This window comes from Lichenostomus cassidix, unplaced genomic scaffold (genome assembly GCF_008360975.1).
Source record: "Lichenostomus cassidix isolate B80296 unplaced genomic scaffold, HeHo_3.0 HiC_scaffold_40, whole genome shotgun sequence".
In the NCBI taxonomy this organism is placed as follows: Eukaryota; Metazoa; Chordata; class Aves; order Passeriformes; family Meliphagidae; genus Lichenostomus; species Lichenostomus cassidix.
The window spans coordinates 2,701,839-2,721,426 of record NW_028147459.1 but is presented as its reverse complement, the minus strand read 5'-3'; the positions used below and the strand labels follow the sequence as shown (position 1 = coordinate 2,721,426).

At 56.8% G+C, this 19,588-nt stretch overlaps 2 protein-coding genes across 3 annotated transcripts; both read left to right on the top strand.

Moving 5' to 3' along the window:
• Window positions 1-234: 234 nt before the first annotated feature.
• LOC146422559 (uncharacterized) lies at window positions 235-8,620 on the top strand. Its single transcript, XM_085046212.1, has 8 exons — window positions 235-524; window positions 1,401-1,439; window positions 2,178-2,417; window positions 2,923-2,997; window positions 3,633-3,682; window positions 4,660-4,794; window positions 6,651-6,771; window positions 8,523-8,620. Exons 2-8 carry the CDS (start codon window positions 1,406-1,408, stop codon window positions 8,618-8,620), a joined length of 753 nt encoding a protein of 250 aa, XP_084902338.1. The 5' UTR covers window positions 235-524; window positions 1,401-1,405.
• A 1,004-nt stretch (window positions 8,621-9,624) lies between these two features.
• Window positions 9,625-19,163, top strand: PLP2 (proteolipid protein 2). 2 transcript variants are annotated; one of them, XM_085046232.1, is made up of 5 exons: window positions 9,625-9,779; window positions 14,977-15,129; window positions 16,121-16,216; window positions 17,826-17,913; window positions 18,864-19,023. In XM_085046232.1, exons 1-5 carry the CDS (start codon window positions 9,693-9,695, stop codon window positions 18,881-18,883), a joined length of 444 nt encoding a protein of 147 aa, XP_084902358.1. In that variant the 5' UTR covers window positions 9,625-9,692; the 3' UTR covers window positions 18,884-19,023. The 2 variants fall into 2 exon arrangements, with proteins under 2 accessions (XP_084902358.1, XP_084902357.1); XM_085046231.1 differs by lacking the exon at window positions 17,826-17,913 and having other exon boundaries at window positions 18,864-19,163.
• The last annotated feature ends 425 nt before the right edge of the window (window positions 19,164-19,588 follow it).

The window sequence follows — 19,588 nt, the reverse complement described above, 5'->3', positions numbered from 1 at the left end:
CCGCCGCTGCTTCCCGCCGGAACCGCGGCCGCTGATTGGCGGAGCCTTGTGGGGGAGGTTGATGGGGCGGACTACAGCTCCCGGCATCCCTTGCGGCAATTTCCGGCCGCTCCTCACCGCCGGAGCCGCTCGCCTCTCGGTGATGCCGGAGCGCTGTGGGATAAAAGAAGGAATCAGTGGGACTACAGCTCCCGGCAGCCCTTGCGGCAATTTCCGCCCGCCCCTCACCCCCCGTAGCCGCCCGCGTCTCGGTGATGCCGGAGCGCTGTGGGACAGGGACAGGGATCAGCCGGACTACAGCTCCCGGCAGCCCTTGCGCCAACTTCCGCTCGCCTCTCCTTCCCGCCGGATCCGCGGCCGCCGATTGGCGGAGCCGCCCGCCAATCGGTGTCGCCGCATGCGCTCGCCCCGCCTTTCCCGCTGGCAGCGCGGCCGCTGATTGGCCGAGCCGCCCGTCAGTCAAGGCTTGCCGCTGGTTCTCGCGCCGCTCGGCCTCGCGCCCGTTGCCGTGGCGACCTGCGGCGGTATGGGGGAGGGGCGGGGGTGGGGGGATGGGGTGAGGGAACTGGGATGGACTGGGAGGGACTGGGAGGGACTGGGAGGGACTGGGAGGGAGATGGAGGGGAGATGGAGGGACTGGGAGGGAGCTGGGGTGAACTGGGATGAACTGGGAGCACTGGGGAGGATGCTGGGGGGAACTGGGATGAACTGGGATGAACTGGGATGAACTGGGAGGAACTGGGGTGATACTGGGATGGACTGGGATGAACTGGGAGGAACTGGGATGAACTGGGATGAACTGGGAGGGACTGGGAGGAACTGGGAGGAACTGGGGTGATGCTGGGAGCGCTGGGAGGGCGCTGGGAGCATACTGGGGACACTGGGAGGATACTGGGAGGGTTGAAGGTTGTACTGGGAGCACTGGGGAGAAACTGGGAGAATAACATCGTTACTGGGAGTGACTGGGAGGGACTGGGATGGTGAGGGGTGAACTGGGAGGGAACTGGGCAGTCACTGGGAGCACTGGTCACTCACTGGTCACTCTGGTCACTCACTGGTCACTCTGGTCACTCATTGGTCACTCACTGGTCACTCATGGTCCCTCACTGGTCAGTGGTCACTCACTGGTCACTCCCTGGTCACTCCCTGGTCACTCTCTGGTCACTCACTGGTCACTCATGGTCACTCACTGGTCACTCAGTGGTCACTCAGGTCACTGATGGTCACTCAGTGGTCACTCAGGTCACTGATGGTCACTCACTGGTCACTCACTGGTCACTCAGAGGTCACTCTGGTCACTCACTGGTCACTCACTGGTCACTCACTGGTCACTCAGGTCACTCACTGGTCACTCACTGGTCACTCACTGGTCACTCATGGTCACTCTGCTCTCCCCACAGCCCCAATGCCACCCCCCGATGGAGCTCCAGGGCCCAGCGGTGAGTGGGGGAGGGGAGGATTTGGGGATTTGGGGGTGTCCCTGATTTGGAGTGCCCTTGACCTTTGGGGTCCCAGGCTTTGGGATGTCCTGATTTTAGGGTGTCCCCATTTTGGGATGTCCCAAATTTTGGTGTCCTCGATTTCAGGCTGTCCCCAGTTTCAGGATGTCCCCATTTCGGGATGTCCCTGACTGTCCCCACCTGTCCCCACAGTCAGTGTGGTTGTCGTGGTCAGTGACTCCTGTGTCTTGGGGTGTCCCAATTTTGGGATGTCCCAAATTTTGGGGTGTCCCAATTTTGGGGTCCCCGATTTTAGGATGTCCCCAGTTTTGGGGTGTCCCCAACTGTCCCCAGTTTCAGTCAGTGTGGTGGTTGGTGGCTCCTGTGTTTTGGGGTGTCCCAAATTTTAGGATGTCCCCGTTTTGGGGTGTCCCCAATTTTGGTGTCCCAGATTTCAGGATGTCCCCAATTTTAGGATGCCCCAATTTCGGGATGTCCCCAACTGTCCCCAGTTGCAGTTAGTGTCGTTGTTGTGGTCTGTGGCTCCTGTGTCTTGGGGTGTCCTCGATTTCAGGATGTCCCCAATTTTGGTGTCCCCGATTTTGGGATGTCCTGATTTTAGGATGTCCCAGTTTTGGGATGTCCCCATTTCGGGGTGTCCCAATTTCAGTCTGTCCCCAGTCTGGGGCTGTCCCTGTCCAGGTGTCCCTGACTGTCCCCACCTGTCCCCACCTGCAGTCAGTGTGGTGGTCGTGGTCGGTGGCTCCTGTGTCCTTCGCTACTCTCGCCCTCCCCCGCCGGCCCCTCCCCCCCCCTGGGGACACCAGAGTGACCCTCAGAGTGACCCCGAGATCCGGAGCTGGGGACAGCACGGTGACCCTCAGAGTGACCCTCAGAGTGACCCTCAGAGTGACCCTCAGAGTGACCCCGAGATCCAGAACTGCCGCGGGGACCTCCTGCTGCTGCTGAGGAGCCTGGGTGAGACAGACTGGGATGGACTGGGAAGGAGTGGGAGGGACTGGGAGGGACTGGGTTATACTGGGAGTTACTGGGAGGGAAACTCGTGGTGGTTTTAGGGTGAAAAATGGGGATTTTGGGGAGAAAAAGGGAAACTGGTTTGTACTGGGATGGACTGGGAGGGAACTGGGAGCACTGGGATGTGACTGGGCTGAACTGGGAGGATCACTGGGATTTGAAGGATTGGGGCACTGGGAGGGACTGGGAATGATTAGGGCATACTGGGAAGGACTGGGAATGGACTGGGAGCACTGGGATGCACTGGGAAGGACTGGCATGGGAACTGGGAGCTCTGGTGTGACACTGGTGTAACACTGGGAGCGCTGGTGCGTTACTGGGAGCACTGGGATCCTGGTATACTGGTGTTATACTGGTGCATTAGTGGGAGCACTGGTGTTATACTGGTCCATACTGGTCTATACTGGTCCATACCGGTCTATACTGGTCCATACTGGTTTCCCCCCAGGCCCTGCTGCTCCCCCTCAGCCCTTGGCTGCCACCAGCTTCGTGGGGCCTGAGCCCCGAGAGCTGCTGAGCTGCGGTACTGGGGGAACTGGGACAGACTGGGAGGGAACTGGGGGGGAAACTCGTGGTGGTTTTGGGGTGAGAAATGGGGATTTTGGGGAGAAAAGGGAACTGGTTTGGACTGGTTTGGACTGGGAGCCACTGGGACGGGGGCTGAGTGTACTGGGAGCTTACTGGGAGTTTACTGGTCCATATTGGGAGCACTGGGTGTTACTGGGAGGTTACTGGGCGGTTAGTGGTCCATACTGGGAGCACTGGGAGATTACTGGGAGGTTACTGGGCGGTTACTGGTCCATACTGGGAGCACTGGGAGGTTACTGGGAGGTTACTGGGTGTTACTGGGAGGTCACTGGTCCATACTGGGAGCACTAGGAGGTTACTGGGCTGTACTGGGTGTTACTGGTCCATACTGGGAGGTTACTGGGTTGTACTGGGTGTTACTGGGAGGTCACTGGTCCATACTGGGAGCACTGGGAGGTTACTGGGTGTTACTGGGAGGTCACTGGTCCATACTGGGAGCACTGGGAGGTCACTGGGTGTCACTGGTCCATACTGGGAGCACTGGGAGATTACTGGGAGGTTACTGGGAGGTTACTGGGAGGTCACTGGTCCATACTGGGAGCACTGGGCTCACTCCTCCCTCTCCCCCAGGTGAGCAGCTGCAGTTGGGCAGCACTGGGAGAGACCTGGGCTGGGCACAGGTAGGGACTGGTTTATACTGGGAGGGACTGGTTTATACTGGGAGGGACTGGGAGCACTGGGAGGGAACGTGTGTGTCACTGGTGTATAACTAACAGGTGTATAACTGGTCTGTACTGGTTTATACTGGTGTGTAACTGGTCTGTACTGGTTTATACTGGTCTGTACTGGTTCATAGTGGTTTGTACTGGTGTATAACTGGTCCATACTGGTCCATACTGGTTTCAGGACTCCCCCCCGTTCTCGGTGGAGTTCCCCCATGGCCCGGCAGGGTTCCGGTGTGTAACTGGTTTACACTGGTTTCTACTGGTCTGTACTGGTTCATACAGGTTTATACTGGTCTCTACTGGTTCATACTGGTCTATACTGGTTTGCACTGGTTTATACTGGTCTCTACTGGTTCATACTGGTTTGCACTGGTTTATACTGGTCTCTACTGGTTCATACTGGTTTATACTGGTTTGCACTGGTTCATACTGGTCCATACTGGTCCATACTGGTTTCAGGCCTTCCCTCCATTCTCAGTGGAGCTCCCCCATGGCCTGGCAGGGTTCGGGTTTGGGGGTGTAACTGGTTCGTACTGGTCCATACTGGTCTATACTGGTCTGTACCGGTCCATACTGGTCCATACTGGTTCCAGGCCTCCCCTCCATTCTCAGTAGAGCTCCCCCGCGGCCCGGCGGGGTTCGGGTTCAGGGGGGTTACTGGTCTGTACTGGTTCATACTGGTCCATACCAGTCCATACTGGTCTGTACTGGTCCGTACTGGTCTATACTGGTCTGTACTGGTTCCAGCCCTCCCCCCCGTTCTGGGTGGAGCTCCCCTGTGGCCCGGCAGGGTTCGGGTTCAGGGGTGTTACTGGTGTGTAACTGGTCTATACTGGTCTGTACCGGTCCATACTGGTCTATACTGGTTTATACTGGTTTATACCGGTCTATACTGGTTTATACTGGTCCATACTGGTCTGTACTGGTTGCAGCCCTCCCCCCCGTTCTGGGTGGAGCTGCCCCGCGGCCCGGCAGGGTTCGGGTTCAGCCTGCAGGGAGGTCCCTCGGGGGTCTTCGTGCGAGGATTGCGGCAGGGGGGACCTGCCGAGAGGTGCGGCTGCATCCAGGTACGGGGGGGTGGGAATGGGGGAATGGGGGGACATTGTGGGGCTGGGGAAATTATGGGGGCTGGGGCTATGGGGGTCTGGGGGAATGGGGGCGGGGGCTGTGGGGAAATGGGGGTCCTGGGGGTCTGGGGGGAATTGGGGAACTGAGGGGCTATGGGGGCCGGGGAAACTGGGGGAAATGGGGGCTTGGGGGCTATGGGGGTCCCACTTGGGGGCCTGGGGGACTGGGGAAGTTTGGGGGCTCTGGGGCTCTGGGGGCAATGGGAGATGAGCAGGCTGTGTGGGAAATGGGGGTTTGGGGGCAAACGGGGGCCTGGGGGCTGTGGGGTCCCACCTGGGGGCTGTGGGGGTCCTGGGGAAATGGGGATATTGGGGGAATAAAGGTCTGGGGGAAATGGGGTTTGGGGCTCTGGGGTCTGGGGGCAATGGGAGCTGAGCGGCTATGGGGAAGAGGGGGACTTGGAGGAAATGGGGGTTATGGGGGCTATGGGGATCCTAGGGGTTATGGTGGTCCTGAGGGAAGCCTGGGGTCCTGGTCTGGGCCAGTGGGGGGCGTGGGGGTCGTGAGGGACATTATGGGGGTCTGGGGGCTGTGGGGTCTGGGGAGATGGGGGCTGGGGGAAATGGGGAACTGAGGGGCTATGGGGGTCTGGGGGAAACTGGGGAAAATGGGGGTCTGGGGGCTATGGGGTTTGGGGGAATTGGGGAACTGAGGGGCTATGGGGGCAATGGGGGTTTGGGGGAATGGGGGCTTGGGGCTGTGGGGTCCCAGCTGGGGGCTGTGTGGGTCCTGGGGAAATGGGGATATTGGGGGAAATAAGGGTCTGGGGGAAATGGGGGTCCTGGGGGGCGGGGTCCTGGGGAACTGGGAGGCTATGGGGGAACTGGGGGTCTGGGGGGAGCCGTGGAGAGGGGAGCAATAGGGGCAGTGGGGGTCTGGGGGAAATGGGGGTCTGGGGGGCTTTATGGGGTGCTGGGTGGGTAATTTGGGGTCTCTGGGGTGTGTAATTTTGGGAGTCCATGGGGGGTCTGTATAGCTCTGGGGATCACTCCGGGGGTCTGTATAACTAATTTTGGGGTCTGTATATAATTTGGGGTCACTCTCTGGGGTCTGTCCATAATCTGGGGTCACCCCGGGGGTCTGTCCCTAATCTGGGGTCACTCTCTGGGGTCAGTATATAATTAGGGGTCATTCTCTGGGGTCTGTCCATAATCTGGGGTCACTCTTTGGGGTCTGTATAACTAATTCTGGGGGTCTGTATAATTTTGGGGTCTGTATATAATCTGGGGTCACCCTGGGGGTCTGTCCATAATCTGGGGTCACTCTCCGGGGTCTGTATAATTTGGGGTCACTCTCTGGGGTCTGTATAACTAATTTTGGGGTCTGTCCATAATCTGGGGTCACTCTGGGGTCTGTATAACTAATTTTGGGGTCTGTCCATAATCTGGGGTCACTCTGGGGTCTGTCCCCAATCTGGGGTCACTCTCTGGGGTCTGTCCATAATCTGGGGTCACTCTCTGGGGTCTGTCCCTAACCTGGGGTCACTCCGGGGGTCTGTCCATAAACTGGGGTCCCTGTGGGGTCAGTATAACTAATTTTGGGGTCTGTCCCTAACCTGGGGTCTCTCTGGGGTCTGTATATAATTAGGGGTCACTCTGTGGGGTCTGTATAACTAATTTTGGGGTCTGTCCCTAACCTGGGGTCAACTCTGGGGTCTGTCCCTAACCTCGGGTCCCTTTGGGATCTGTATAACTAATTTTGGGGTCTGTCCCTAACTGGGGTCACTCTGGGGTCTGTATATAATTAGGGGTCACTCTGGGGTCTGTCCCTAACTGGGGTCCCTGTGGGGTCGCAGGTCAGCGATGAGCTGCTGGCCATCAACGGCGCTCCCACGGCCGGCATGAGCCACGCGCAGGCTCTGGCCAGGATCCGCCAGGGGGGCAGCCGAGTGCGCCTGCTGCTGCGCCGAGCCCACCGTGAGTCAGGACAGGGACCCCGAAATACCCAGGGACCCCAAAATATCCCTGGGAGCCCAAAAACCTCAGGGAGCCCAAAATCCCCAGGGACCCTAAAATATCCCTGGGACTCCAAAATACCCAGGGATCCCAAAATATCCCAGGGACCCCAAAATATCCCAGGGACCCCAAAACCCCCCGGGACCCTAAAATATCCCTGGGAGCCCAAAATACCCAGAGATCCCAAATATCCCCAGGAGCCCAAATATTCCTGGGACCCCAAAAACCCCAAACGGCCCCCCAAAATATCCCTGGGACTCCCAAAACCACCAGGGACCCCAAAATATCCCCAAGACCCCAAAATATCCCCAGGAGCCCAAGACCCATCAGGGATCCCAAAAACCACCAGAGATCCCAAAATACCCCCGGGACCCCAAAATCCCGAAATGGCACCCTGAAATCCCCAGCAGCGCCCCAAAATATCCCCGGGACCCCCAAATACCCTCGGGACTCCGAAATATCCCCGGGACCCCCAAAACCTCCAGGGACCCCAAAATTCCCCGGGACCCCAAAATATCCCTGGGACCCCAAAACCCTTAGAGATCCCAAAATATCCCCGGGACCCCATAATTCCCCAGGACCCCGAAATACCCTCGGGACCCCAAAATCTCCCAGGACCCCCAAAAACACCAGGGACCCCCAAAATATCCCCGGGACCCCCAAACCCACAGAGACCCCAAAATTACAGTTGTGCAAATCACCCCCCGCCAGTGCAGTGATACAACCCAGGACCCCCAAATTGTAATTGTTCTTGTAATTATTATTCAAATCCCCCCCCAAACCCTCTTGGTCCATCCCGGATCACCCCAAACCCGCGGGGGGGGCAGGGGGGGTGCTGCCCCTCCCCGTTAAGCCCCGCCCCTTTCCCCATTAAGCCCCGCCCCTTCCCCATTAAGCCCCGCCCTCCCCAATTAAGCCCTGCCCATTAAGTCATGCCACTCCCCATTAAGCCCCGCCCCTTCCCCACTAATCCCCGCCCCTTCCTATTAAGCCTTTCCCCATTAAGCCCCGCCCCTTCCCCCAATTAAACACTGCCCCACCCCATTAAGCCCCATCCCTTTCCCCATTAAACCCTATCCCTCCCCACTAAGCCCCGCCCATTTCCCCATTAAGCCCGCCTCTCCCCATTAAGCCCCGCCTACCTCCCCATTAAGCCCCGCCCCTTTCCCCATTAAGCCACACCCCTTCCCATTAAGCCCAGCCCATTTCCCCATTAAATCCCATCCCATTAACCCCTTTCCACATAAGCCCCTTCCACATTAAGCCCGCCCCACATTAAGTCATGTCCTCCCCATTAAGCCTCCCCTTTCCCCGTTAAGCCCCTCCCCTTTCCCCATTCGCCCCGCCCCTTCCCCAATTAAACCCCGCCCCACATTAGCCCCGCCCCTCCCCAGTTAAGATCCATCCCTTTCCCCAGTTAAACCACGCCCTCCCAATTAGCCCAGCCCCTTCCCCAGGGGGCCCCCAATTAAGCCCCTCCCTCCCCATAAGCCCCCGTCCCCATTAAGCCCAGCCCTTTCCCCATTAAACCCGCCCCTTTCCCATTAGCCCCTCCCCACCAAACCCCTCCCCTTTTCCCATTAAGCCTCGCCTCTCCTATTAAGCCCCTCCATTCCCCCCCTCCCCATTAGCCCCGCCATTCCCCATTAAGCCCCGCCCCTTTCCCCATTAACCCCGCCCCTTTGTCACTAAGCCCCGCCCCTTTCCCCCAGGCCCTTTTCCCCCCGCCCGAGGGTCGCTGCAGCTCCGCGAGGGCAGCTCGCGGCGGGGGGAGCGCTGCTTCTGCCTGGTGGGGGGGCTGCAGCCCTGACCCGCGCTGACGTCACAAAGGGGATCCCCCGTGGAGCCAGCGATGACGTCACAGTGATGTCACACCCCCCCGATTTCCGGGGCTGTGGGGGTCGCGGGGGGGTCGCGGGTTGCCCCCCCGTTTTTGGGGGTGGCAGCTCGAGCTGTGCAATGATTGACACCCCGAAAATGGGGGTGGCCCCGCCCCCTCCCCCCCAATTGGGGGTGATCAATAAAGGTGGGGAACCCCCACTTCCGGTGCCTCCCTGCGTCATTTCCGGTGGGGATCCCCCATCCCCTCCCCCACCCCAGGCTGCTATGGAACTTTCCAGAACCTCCCAAACCCCCTCGGAATCTTCTAGAGCTCCCCAAAGTCCCCCCAGTTCTGGGCTCCGCCCCCTCTAAGCCCCGCCCATCATCAGGGGCTTCCCCGCGCCAAGCCCCGCCCTCCTGTCAATCACAGGGGTCTCCAGCTCCAAGCCCCGCCCTCCTGTCAATCACGGGGGCTCCCTGGTCTAAGCCCCGCCCTCCTGTCAATCACAGGGGTCTCCAGCTCCAAGGCCCGCCCTCCTGTCAATCACGGGGGCTCCCTGGTCTAAGCCCCGCCCTCCTGTCAATCACAGCGGTTCCCTGCTCCAAGCCCCGCCCCCGGGACCACCGGGGTTTCCCCTCCCCAAGCCCCGCCCCCTGTCAATCACAGGGGTTTCCCCACTCCAAGCCCCACCCTCCTGTCAATCACGGCTGTTCCCTGCTCCAAGCCCCGCCCACCGGGACCACCGGGGTTTCCCCGTTCTAAGCCCCGCCCCCCTGTCAATCACAGGGGTTTCCCCACTCCAAGCCCCGCCCCCCGCCCCGGGTTTTCCCGCCACCGCCCATCACGTGACAGCGCCAAGCCCCGCCCCCGGGACTCCCCCACCAACCATCCATCCCTAATAAGGGATTCCCCCACCGCTTGGCCACGCCCCCCGCTCCCCCGCCAGCCAATCCCGTCCCGGCGCGCGCCCCGAGCCCCGCCCCTTACCGTTTCGCTCCCCCCGCCGCTCGCTCGGTGACTTTCGGTGAATTTCGGTGTTTTTCGGTGATTCCGGTGCGCCATGGAGTCCGGCGGCGCGCAGAGCTTCTCCAGCTCCTGCCTGGCCTTCAGCAGGACCAGGAAGGGACTCGTGCTCATCGGGGAGATCGTGAGCCACGGGGGACAGCGCGGGGACAGCGTGGGACAGCGGGGAGGGACAGGGGGGACAGTGCGAGGGGAACGGGGGGGGGACATTGGGGGGAGGGACAGCGGGGTGGCACAGCGGGGTGGCAGCGGGGGGACAGCGGGGTGGCACACCGGGACACATCCGCGTGCCTCTCGGGCGGGTCGCTGTCTGGAGGGGACAGGGTGGCTCGGTGGTCACTTTGGGGGTGGCAGGGTGACGCCCGGGTGGCAGTTTGGGGGGTGGGAAGGTGTCCGGATTACTTTTTGGGATTTATTTGGGATTTGTTTTTGGGGGGGGGTTGGGCAGGGTACCCGGAATTCCTTTTTGGGGGGGTGGGCAGGACACATGGAATCCCAATTTTTGGGGGGTGGAGACAGCCTGGACCCCCATTTTGGGGGGACAGCGACACGTGGCTCCCCATTTTTTGGGAAGATCCCCATTTTGGGGTACAACGACACGTGGCTCCCCCATTTTTTGGGAAGATCCCCATTTTGGGGTACAGCGACACGTGGCTCCCCATTTTTTGGGAGGGTGCGGCAGCCGCACGCCAGAATCCCAAATTTGGGCATCGATAAAAATCCCAGTTTCGGACAGGGTGGGGCACACCTGAGCCCCATTTTGGGATCCCCGGGTCCCCAACCTTGTCACCACCACGGTGCCACCCCCGGCAGTGTCCCTTGTCCCCTGCGGGAACACCGATCGCGTTCGGGGACAACGCCCTGCGGGGAAGGTGACAAGGGGCGGGCCCGGATGTCAGTGTCACCTCCCGGGTGACAAGGGGGGGGTTGGGGCGGTGGCCGTTATTGCGTCACGCTGGGCGCGGTCGCTTTCAGGGCGCGGCCCCTTTAAGAGCGGCGGCCCCACCCGCGCCGTTGCCGCTTGAAGGCGTTGTTGTGGCGTTGCTATGGCGGTTGCTAGGGCGTTGCCATGGTGACGGTTGCCTGGCGACGGCCGCGCCCTGCTGTTCCCACAGAGCGGCTTTTGTCAGTCCGCCCACGGGAGGGGAATATGGGGAATTGTGGGGGAATTGTAGGGGATTTGTAGGGATTTGGGGGATTTGGGGGATTTGTAGGGGATTTATAGGGATTTATGGGGGATTTGGGGGGAACTGTAGGGGATTTATAGGGATTTATGGGGGATTTGGGGGATTTGTGGGGGAACTGTAGGGATTTAGAGGGATTTGTAGGGGATCTAGAGGGGGATTTAGAGGGGATTTGTGGAGGATTTATTTAGGGGATTGTGGGAGATTTATAAGGATCTATAGGGATTGATAGGGAAGTTATGGGGGATTTACAGGGGATTTGTGGGGGAGTTATGGGGGATTTATGGGGAATTTGTAGGGGATTTATAGGGGATTTGTAGGGGATCTGTGGGGGATTTGTGGAGGATTTAGAGGGGATTTGTAGGGGATTTGTGGAGGATCTGTAGGGGATTTGTGGAGGATTTATGGGGATTTGTAGGGATCTGTAGGGGATTTATGGGGAACTGTCGGGATTTAGAAGGGATTTGTAGGGGATCTAGAGGGGATTTGTGGGGGATTTGTAGAGGATTTAGAGGGGATTTGTAGGGGATCTGTAGGGGATTTGTGGAGGATCTGTAGGGGATTTGTGGGGGATTTATAGGGGATCTGTTGGGGATTTGTGGGGGATTTATAAGGGATCTATAGGGGATTTAGGGGGATTCATGGGGGATCTGTAGGATTTGTAGGGTATTTGTGGGGGTTTGTAGGGGATTTGTAGGGGATTTATGGGATCTGGAGGGGTTTTGCAGGGAATTTGGTGGGGAATTTGCAGGGGATTTGTAGGGGATTTATGGGGAATCTGTAGGGGATTTATGAGGGATTTGGGGGGATCTGTAGGGGATTTATGGGGGATCTGTAGGGGATTTCTAGGGGATTTATGGGGGATTTGTAGGGGATCTGTGGGAGATATATAGGGGAAATACAGGAGATTTATAGGGGATCTATAGGGGGTTTATGGGGGATCCATAGGGGACCTGTGAGGGCCTGCTGGGGTCTATAGGGGATCTATAGGGGAACTGCTGGGCCTGGGGGGAATGCTGCAGGGAGCCTTATGGGGTCTATAGGGGATCACGCCGTGACCTGCAGGGGGCGCTATGGGGTCTATAGGGGATCCCACAGGGCCCTATAGGGTCCCATTAGGATCTCTATAGGGGCTGCACAGGGGTGCTGTGAGCAATCCCCATCCCCTATGGATCCCATAGGGCCCTGATGCCCTATAGCCACTGTGCTGCTGACCCTGATCTGCTATAGGTGTTTATATACCACAATCAATATCACTTTTTTGGGGTCTCTATGGAGTTTTTGGAGGATCTGTGGGGTTCCAGAGGCTCCATAGTTCCTCCCCATACCCTATGGATCCCATACATCCCCTATAGCTGCTGTGCTGCTGACCCTGGTGTGCTATAGGTGTTTCTATAGCACAATAAATATCAGTTTTTGGGGTCTCTATGGGGTTTTTGGAGCTTTCAGATGCTCTGTGGGGTTCCACAGGCTCTATAGGTTCCTCCCCATCCCCTATAGATCCCATACATCCCCTATAGCTGCTGTGCTGCTGACCCTGGTGTGCTATAGGTGTTTATATAACACAATAAATATCAGTTTTTTGGGGTCTCTATGGGGTTTTTTAGGATTTCAGAGCCTCTATAGGGTTTTTCTATAGGTGTATATATAACACAGTGAATATCAGAAGCTCTATAGGGTTTTTGGATGGTTTCAGAGGCTCTATAGGTGTTTATATAACACAATAAATATCAGTTTTTGGGGTCTCTATAGGGTTTTTGGAGCTTTCAGATGCTCTGTGGGGTTTCAGAGGCTCTATAGGTTCCTCCCCATCCCCTATGGATCCCATACATCCCCTATGGCTGCTGTGCTGCTGACCCTGATCTGCTGTATGTCTTTATATAACACAATAAATATCAATTTTTTGGGGTCTCTATGGGGTTTTTGGAAGATCTTTAGGGGTTTTGGGGTCTCTATGGGGTTTTTGGAGGATCTGTGGGATTTTTGGAGGCTTTCAGCTGCTCTATAGGGTCTCACAGGCTCCATAGGTTCCTCCCCATCCCCTATGGATCCCATACCTCCCTGTCCCCTATAGATCCTGTGCCTGCTGACACTGATCTGCTATAGGTGTATATATAACACAACAAATTGGGGTCTCTATGGGGTTTTTGGAGGATCTATAGGGGTTTTGGGGTCTCTATGGGGTTTTTGGAGGATCTATAGGGTTTTCGGAGGTTTTCAAAGGCTCTATACACGTATATGTACCATGTATACATGTTACATGTATATAATATGTTACATATATATATATGTCATACACATATACATATATATGTTATATGTGTATAACTTGTAACATATACATATATATAACATGTTACATGTATATGTAACGCCATAGATGTCTGGGTTTTGGGGTCTCTATGGGGTTTTGGGGTCTCTATGGGGTCTTACAGGCTCCATAGGTTCCCCCATCCCCTACAGATCCCCCATATCCCCTATAGATCCTGTGCCTGCTGACTCTGATCTGTTTCGGGTGTTTCTATAACACAACAAATATCAGGTTTTGGGGTCTCTATGGGGTTTTTGGAGGATCTATGGGGTTTCAGCTGCTCTATAGGGTCTCACAGGTCCTATAGGTTCCCCCAGCCCCTACAGATCCCCCATATCCCCTACAGATCCTGTGCCTGCTGACGCTGATCTGTTTCGGGTGTTCCTATAACACAATCAATACCAGTTTTATGGGGTCTCTATGGGGTTTTTGGGGTCTCTATGGGGTTTCAGCTGCTCTATAGGGTCTCACAGGCTCCATAGGTTCCCCCAGCCCCTACAGATCCCCTATATCCCCCCCAGATCCTGTGCCTGCTGACGCTGATATTTTGGGTGTTTCTATAACACAACAAGTACCAGTTTTATGGGGTCTCTATGGGGTTTCAGCTGCTCTATGGGGTTTTTGGGGTCTCTATAGGGTCTCACAGGCTCCATAGGTTCTCCCCAGCCCCCATGGATCCCATACCTCCCTGTCCCCTATAGATCCTGTGCCTGCTGACTCTGATCTGTTTCGGGTGTTTCTATAACACAATAAATACCAGTTTTTGGGGTCTCTATGGGGATTTTGGAGGATCTATGGGGTTTCAGCTGCTCTATAGGGTCTCACAGGCTCCATAGGTTCCCCCATCCCCTACAGATCCCCTATATCCCCTCCAGATCCTGTGCCTGCTGACTCTGATCTTTTGGGTGTTTCTATAACACAACAAATATCAGATTTTTGGGGTCTCTATGGGGTTTTTGGGGTCTCTATGGGGTTTTTGGGGTCTCTATGGGGTCTCACAGGCTCTATAGGTTCCCCTCTATCCCCCCAGATCCTGTGCCTGCTGACGCTGATCTGTTTCGGGTGTTTCTATAACAATCAATATCAGAGTTTTGGGGTCTCTATGGGGTTTTGGGGTCTCTATAGGGTCTCACAGGCCCTATAGGATCCCCTATATCCCTACAGATCCTGTGCCTGCTGACGCTGATCTGTTTCGGGTGTTTCTATAACACAACAAATATCAGATTTTTGGGGTGTCTATGGGGTTTTTAGCTGCTCTATGGGGTTTTTGGGGTCTCTATAGGGTCTCACAGGCCCTATAGGTTCCCCCATCCCCTACAGATCCCCAATATCCCCCCAGATCCTGTGCCTGCTGACGCTGATCTGTTTCGGATGTTTCTATAACAATCAATATCAGAGTTTTGGGGTCTCTATGGGGTTTTTGGGGTCTCTATGGGTTTTTTGGGGTCTCTATGGGGTTTCAGCTGCTCTATAGGGTCTCACAGGCTCTATAGGTTCCCCTATATCCCCTACAGATCCTGTGCCTGCTGACGCTGATCTGTTTCAGGTGTTTCTATAACACAATAAACACCAGTTTTATGGGGTCTCTATGGGGTTTTTGGGGTCTCTATGGGGTTTTTGGGGTCTCTATAGGGTCTCACAGGCTCCATAGGTTCCCCTCTATCCCCCCAGATCCTGTGCCTGCTGACGCTGATCTGTTTCGGGTGTTTCTATAACAATCAATATCAGAGTTTTGGGGTCTCTATGGGGTTTTTGGGGTCTCTATGGGGTTTTCAGCTGCTCTATAGGGTCTCACAGGCTCTATAGGTTCCCCTCTATCCCCCCAGATCCTGTGCCTGCTGACGCTGATCTGTTTCGGGGCCAGCCGCTCGGGCTACGCCGGGCTGGCCGCGGTGGAACTGGTGTTTGCCGCGCTGGTGCTGCTGGCCTGGGGCTGCCGGCTGCCGCCCCGGCTCACCATGCTGCACTGGGGCTGGACCGTGAGCACCGGGGGGATTTGGGGGGGATTTGGGGGGATTTAGAGGGGTTTGGGGGATTTTGGGAGGATTGGGGGGATTTGGGGAGGATTTTGGGGGATTTGGGGGATTGGGGAGGATTTTGGGAGGATTGGGAGGGATTTGGGGGATTGGGGGGATTAGGGAGGATTTGGGGGATTTTGGGAGGATTTGGGGGGATTTTGGGAGGATTTGGGGGATTTGGGAAATTGGGGAGGATCTGGAGGGTTTGGGGGATTTAAAGGGGTTTGGGATCTATTAGAGGGGATTTGGGGGAGATTAGAGAGGATTTGGGGGATTGGGGAGGATTTTGGGGGGATTAGAGGGGATTTGGGGGCACTGGGGGATTTAGGCATTTGGGGGATTTGGGGGATTTGAGGGATTGGGGATATGGGAGGATTTGGTGGCGATTGGGGGAATTAGAGGAAATTTGTGGGGATTTGGGGGGATTAGAGGGATTAGGAGGATTTAGGTGGATTTGAGGATTAGAGGGGGTTGGAGGGATTTGAGGGGATTTGGGAGGATTTTGGGGCATTGGGGGAGGATTTGGGGGTTTGGGGTGCACTAGAGGGGATTAGAGGAGATTTGGGTTGCATTGGGGGACTAGAGGGGTTAGGGAGGAACTGGGTGGGGGAATTTGTGGGGATTTGGTGGGTTGAGGGGGACTGGGGGGCTGAGAGGGGATTTTTGGAGCACTTGTGGGGCCTGATGGGGTTTGGGGTACTGGGGGGGATTAGAGGGGGTTTGGGGCAATTAGATGGGATTTGGGGGGCTGAGAGGGGCAGTGTCCCTGTGGGTTTGGGGGTCCCTGGGGGAAAACCAGAAGGTTTTGGGGTTCCCCAGAAGGTTTTGGGGTTCCCCAGAGGGTTTTGGGGTCCCCGGAGGGTTTTGGGGTCCCCAGAGGGTTTTGGGTTTCCCAGAGAGTTTTGGGGTCCCCGGATGTTTTTGGGGTCCCTGACTGTCCCCCTGTCCCCAGGACTTCACGCGCTGTGTCATCGGCGCTGTGCTCTTCCTCGTCACCTCCCTCATCGTCATCGTGGGGCACCGGGACGGCGCCGGCATTGCAGGAGGGGTGAGATTTGGGGTCCCTGAGCCCCACATTTGGGGTTTTGGGGTCCTGGACGGGGTTTGGGGTGCATGAGGAGTTTGGGGTTTCTGAGCCCCCCAGGGGTTTTGGGGGTTTCTGACCCTGAAGGGGGTTGGGGGATTTGGGGTCCCTGAGCCCCACATTGGGGGGTTTGGGGTCCTGGATGGGGTTTGGGGTCTCTGAGCCCCACATTGGGGCTTTGGGGTCTCTGAGCCCCCTGAGGGATTTGAGGTGCATGAAGGGTTTGGGGTCCCTGAGCCCCACATTTGAGGGTTTTGGGGTGCACAGGGGGTTTGGGGTCTCTGAGCCCCACATCTGGGGTTTTGGGGTGCATGAGGGGTTTTGGGGTTTCTGACCCTGAAGGGAGTTTGGGATCCTGGATGGGGTGAGGGGGATTTGGGGTCCCTGAGCCCCACATTGGGGGTTTTGGGGTCTCTGAGCCCCAAATTTGGGGGTTTTGGGGTGCATGGGGATTTTGGGGTCTTTGAGTCCCCCGGGGGATTTAGGGGTTCCAGGGGTTTCAGGGTTTCTGACCCTGAAGGGGTTTGGGGTCCTGGATGGGGTTTGGGGGATTTGGGGTCTCTGAGCTCCCTGGGGTTTTAAGGTTCATGGGGTCTCTGAGCCCCAAATTTGGGGGTTTTGGGGTCTCTGAGGCCCCTGGGGGATTTGGGGGTACACAGGGGGTTCGGGGGTTTCTGACCCTGAAGGGGGTTTGGGGTCCTGGGTGGGGTTTGGGGTCTCTGAGCCCCACATTTGGGGGTTTTGGGGTGTGGGGGATTTGGGGTCTCTCAGCCCCTGGGGGTTTTGGGGTGCATGAGGGGTTTGGGGTTCACTGACCCTAAAGGTGTTTGGGATCCTGGATGGGGTGAGGGGGGATTGGGGGATTTGGGGGTCTCAGGGGGGATTTAGGGGTTCCAGGGGGGTTTAGGGTCTCTAACCCCTCTGCCCTGCAGGTTTTTGGGATCCTGGATGAGGTGACAGGGATTTTGGGGTTCCAGGGGGATTTTGGGCTCTCTAACTCTTCTGCCCCCCAGGTTTTTGGGATCCTGGATGGGGTGAGAGGGATTTTGGGGTTCCAGGGGATATTTTGGGGTCTCTAACCCCTCACCCCGCAGGTTTTCGGGATCCTGGATGGGCTGACAGGGATTTTGGGGAATTTTGGGGTCTCCAACCCCCTCACCCCGCAGGTTTTCGGGATCCTGGATGGGCTGACAGGGATTTTGGGGTTCCAGGGGACATTTTGGGGTCTCTAACCCCTCACCCCGCAGATTTTTGGGATCCTGGATGGGCTGACAGGGATTTTGGGGTTCCAGGGGACATTTTGGGGTCTCTAACCCCACACCCCGCAGATTTTTGGGATCCTGGATGGGCTGACAGGGATTTTGGGGTTCCAGGGGACATTTTGGGGTCTCTAACCCCTCACCCCGCAGATTTTTGGGATCCTGGATGGGCTGACAGGGATTTTGGGGTTCCAGGGGACATTTTGGGGTCTCTAACCCCCTCACCCCGCAGGTTTTCGGGATCCTGGATGGGCTGACAGGGATTTTGGGGTTCCAGGGGACATTTTGGGGTCTCTAACCCCCTCACCCCGCAGGTTTTCGGGATCCTGGCCGGGATCCTGCTGGGGTACGACGCCTACATCACTTTCCCCATACGGCAGGGCCACAGCGCCGCCCCTACTGGTGTGTACTGGGAGCACTGGGAACGGGATCCTCACTGCTGGGGGGAACTGGGAGCACTGGGAACGGGGATCCTCACCTGTGCGGGGAACTGGGAGCACTGGGAAAGGAATTCCCAACCTGTGGGGGGAACTGGGAGCAGTGGGAAGGGAATTCCTCACCGCTGGGGGGAACTGGGAGCACTGGGAAAGGAATTCCCAACCTGTGGGGGGAACTGGGAGCACTGGGAAGGACCAGTGGGGGATAACTGGGAGCACTGGGATTTGGGGGAAATGAGCTGTATGGGTAACTGGGAGCACTGGGAGGTGAGTGGGATAACGCATGGGGGTAACTGGGAGCACTGGGAAAGGGAGAGTTACCCTACTGGTGGAACTGGGAGCACTGGGAAGGGAATTCTCAACCTGTGGGGGGAACTGGGAGCACTGGGAAGGACCTAGAGGGGATAACTGGGAGCACTGGGAAAGGGAGGCTTGCCCTACTGGTGGAACTGGGAGCACTGGGAAAGGGTTGCTGCTCTGTGAGAGGTTACTGGGAGCACTGGGAAGGACCTGTGTGGGTAACTGGGAGCACTGGGTAAGGGGGAGTTGCCTTACTGGTGGAACTGGGAGCACTGGGAAAGGGAGGCTTGCCTTACTGGTGGAACTGGGAGCACTGGGAAGGACCTATAGGGGCTAACTGGGAGCACTGAGAAGGGAGAATTGCCCTACTGGTGGAACTGGGAGCACTGGGAAGGGAATTCCCAACCTGTGCAGGTAACTGGGAGCACTGGGAGGTGAGTGGGATAACACACGGGGGTAACTGGGAGCACTGGGAATGACCTGTGTGGGTAACTGGGAGCACTGGGAAGGGAGAGTTACCCTACTGGTGGAACCTATAGGGCTAACTGGGAGCACTGGGAGGATACTGGGAGGAACCCCTGAGATTTGGGGTCTAACTGCTCTCTGTCCCCACAGAGTCCCCAGACGGCGCCTGAAGACCCCAAACCCACCCAGGACCCCTCAGACCTCCTCAAAATTAACTTATTGAGGTGTGCCCCCGATTTTGGGGTCCCTCAGGGGTTCCCCCTCCCCAAATTCCTTCCCAAGTGCCTCGAACCGTCCGTGCCTCAGTTTCCCCTCAGGGTTTTGGGGTTCCCGCCTCAGCTTTTGGGGTGAATCCGTTAATTTTGGGGTGTTCCCCCCCCTCCCCCAGCCCGCAGGAGGCTTTTTGGGGCGAAATATGGGGAAATAAAGGGTTTTTTTATTGTTGCTTTACCGGTTGTGGTGGTTCTGTGGTGATATCGGCCTGAGGGAGGTTTGGAGAGCCTGAAGGAAGGGAAAAAAGGGAAAAAAGGAAGGAAAAAGGAAAAAAAAGAAGGGAAAAAAGCAAGGGAAAAAGGCAAAAAAGGAAGGGAAAAAGGAAAAAAAGCAAGGGAAAAAAGGAAGGGAAAAAAGGAAAAAAAGGAAGAGAAAAAAGGAGAAAAAAAGGAGGGAAAAAAAGGAAAAAAAAAAGATGGGAAAAAGGAAGGAAGGAAACAAAGGAAGGTAAAAAAGGAAGGGAAAAAGGAAGGGAAAAAAGGAACGAAATACACCCCCACTGTCTCCTCATGGAAAAAGGAGGGAAACCCCCAAAACCGGGAAAAAAACCCCAAAAACGGGGAAAAAAAACCCAAAACCCCCCTACGGTAAAACGGAAGGAA

Bases quoted from the DNA above. Each gene is read 5' to 3' on its own strand.
- PLP2 (XM_085046231.1), top strand. From the start codon at position 9,693: ATGGAGTCCGGCGGCGCGCAGAGCTTCTCCAGCTCCTGCCTGGCCTTC. The intron at 9,780-14,976 runs GTGAGCCACGGG...CTATCCCCCCAG, and splicing joins TCGTGCTCATCGGGGAGATC to ATCCTGTGCCTGCTGACGCT. The intron at 15,130-16,120 runs GTGAGCACCGGG...CCCTGTCCCCAG, and splicing joins TGCTGCACTGGGGCTGGACC to GACTTCACGCGCTGTGTCAT.
- LOC146422559 (XM_085046212.1), top strand. From the start codon at position 1,406: ATGCCACCCCCCGATGGAGCTCCAGGGCCCAGCG. The intron at 2,418-2,922 runs GTGAGACAGACT...GTTTCCCCCCAG, and splicing joins GCTGCTGCTGAGGAGCCTGG to GCCCTGCTGCTCCCCCTCAG. The intron at 6,772-8,522 runs GTGAGTCAGGAC...CCTTTCCCCCAG, and splicing joins GCTGCTGCGCCGAGCCCACC to GCCCTTTTCCCCCCGCCCGA.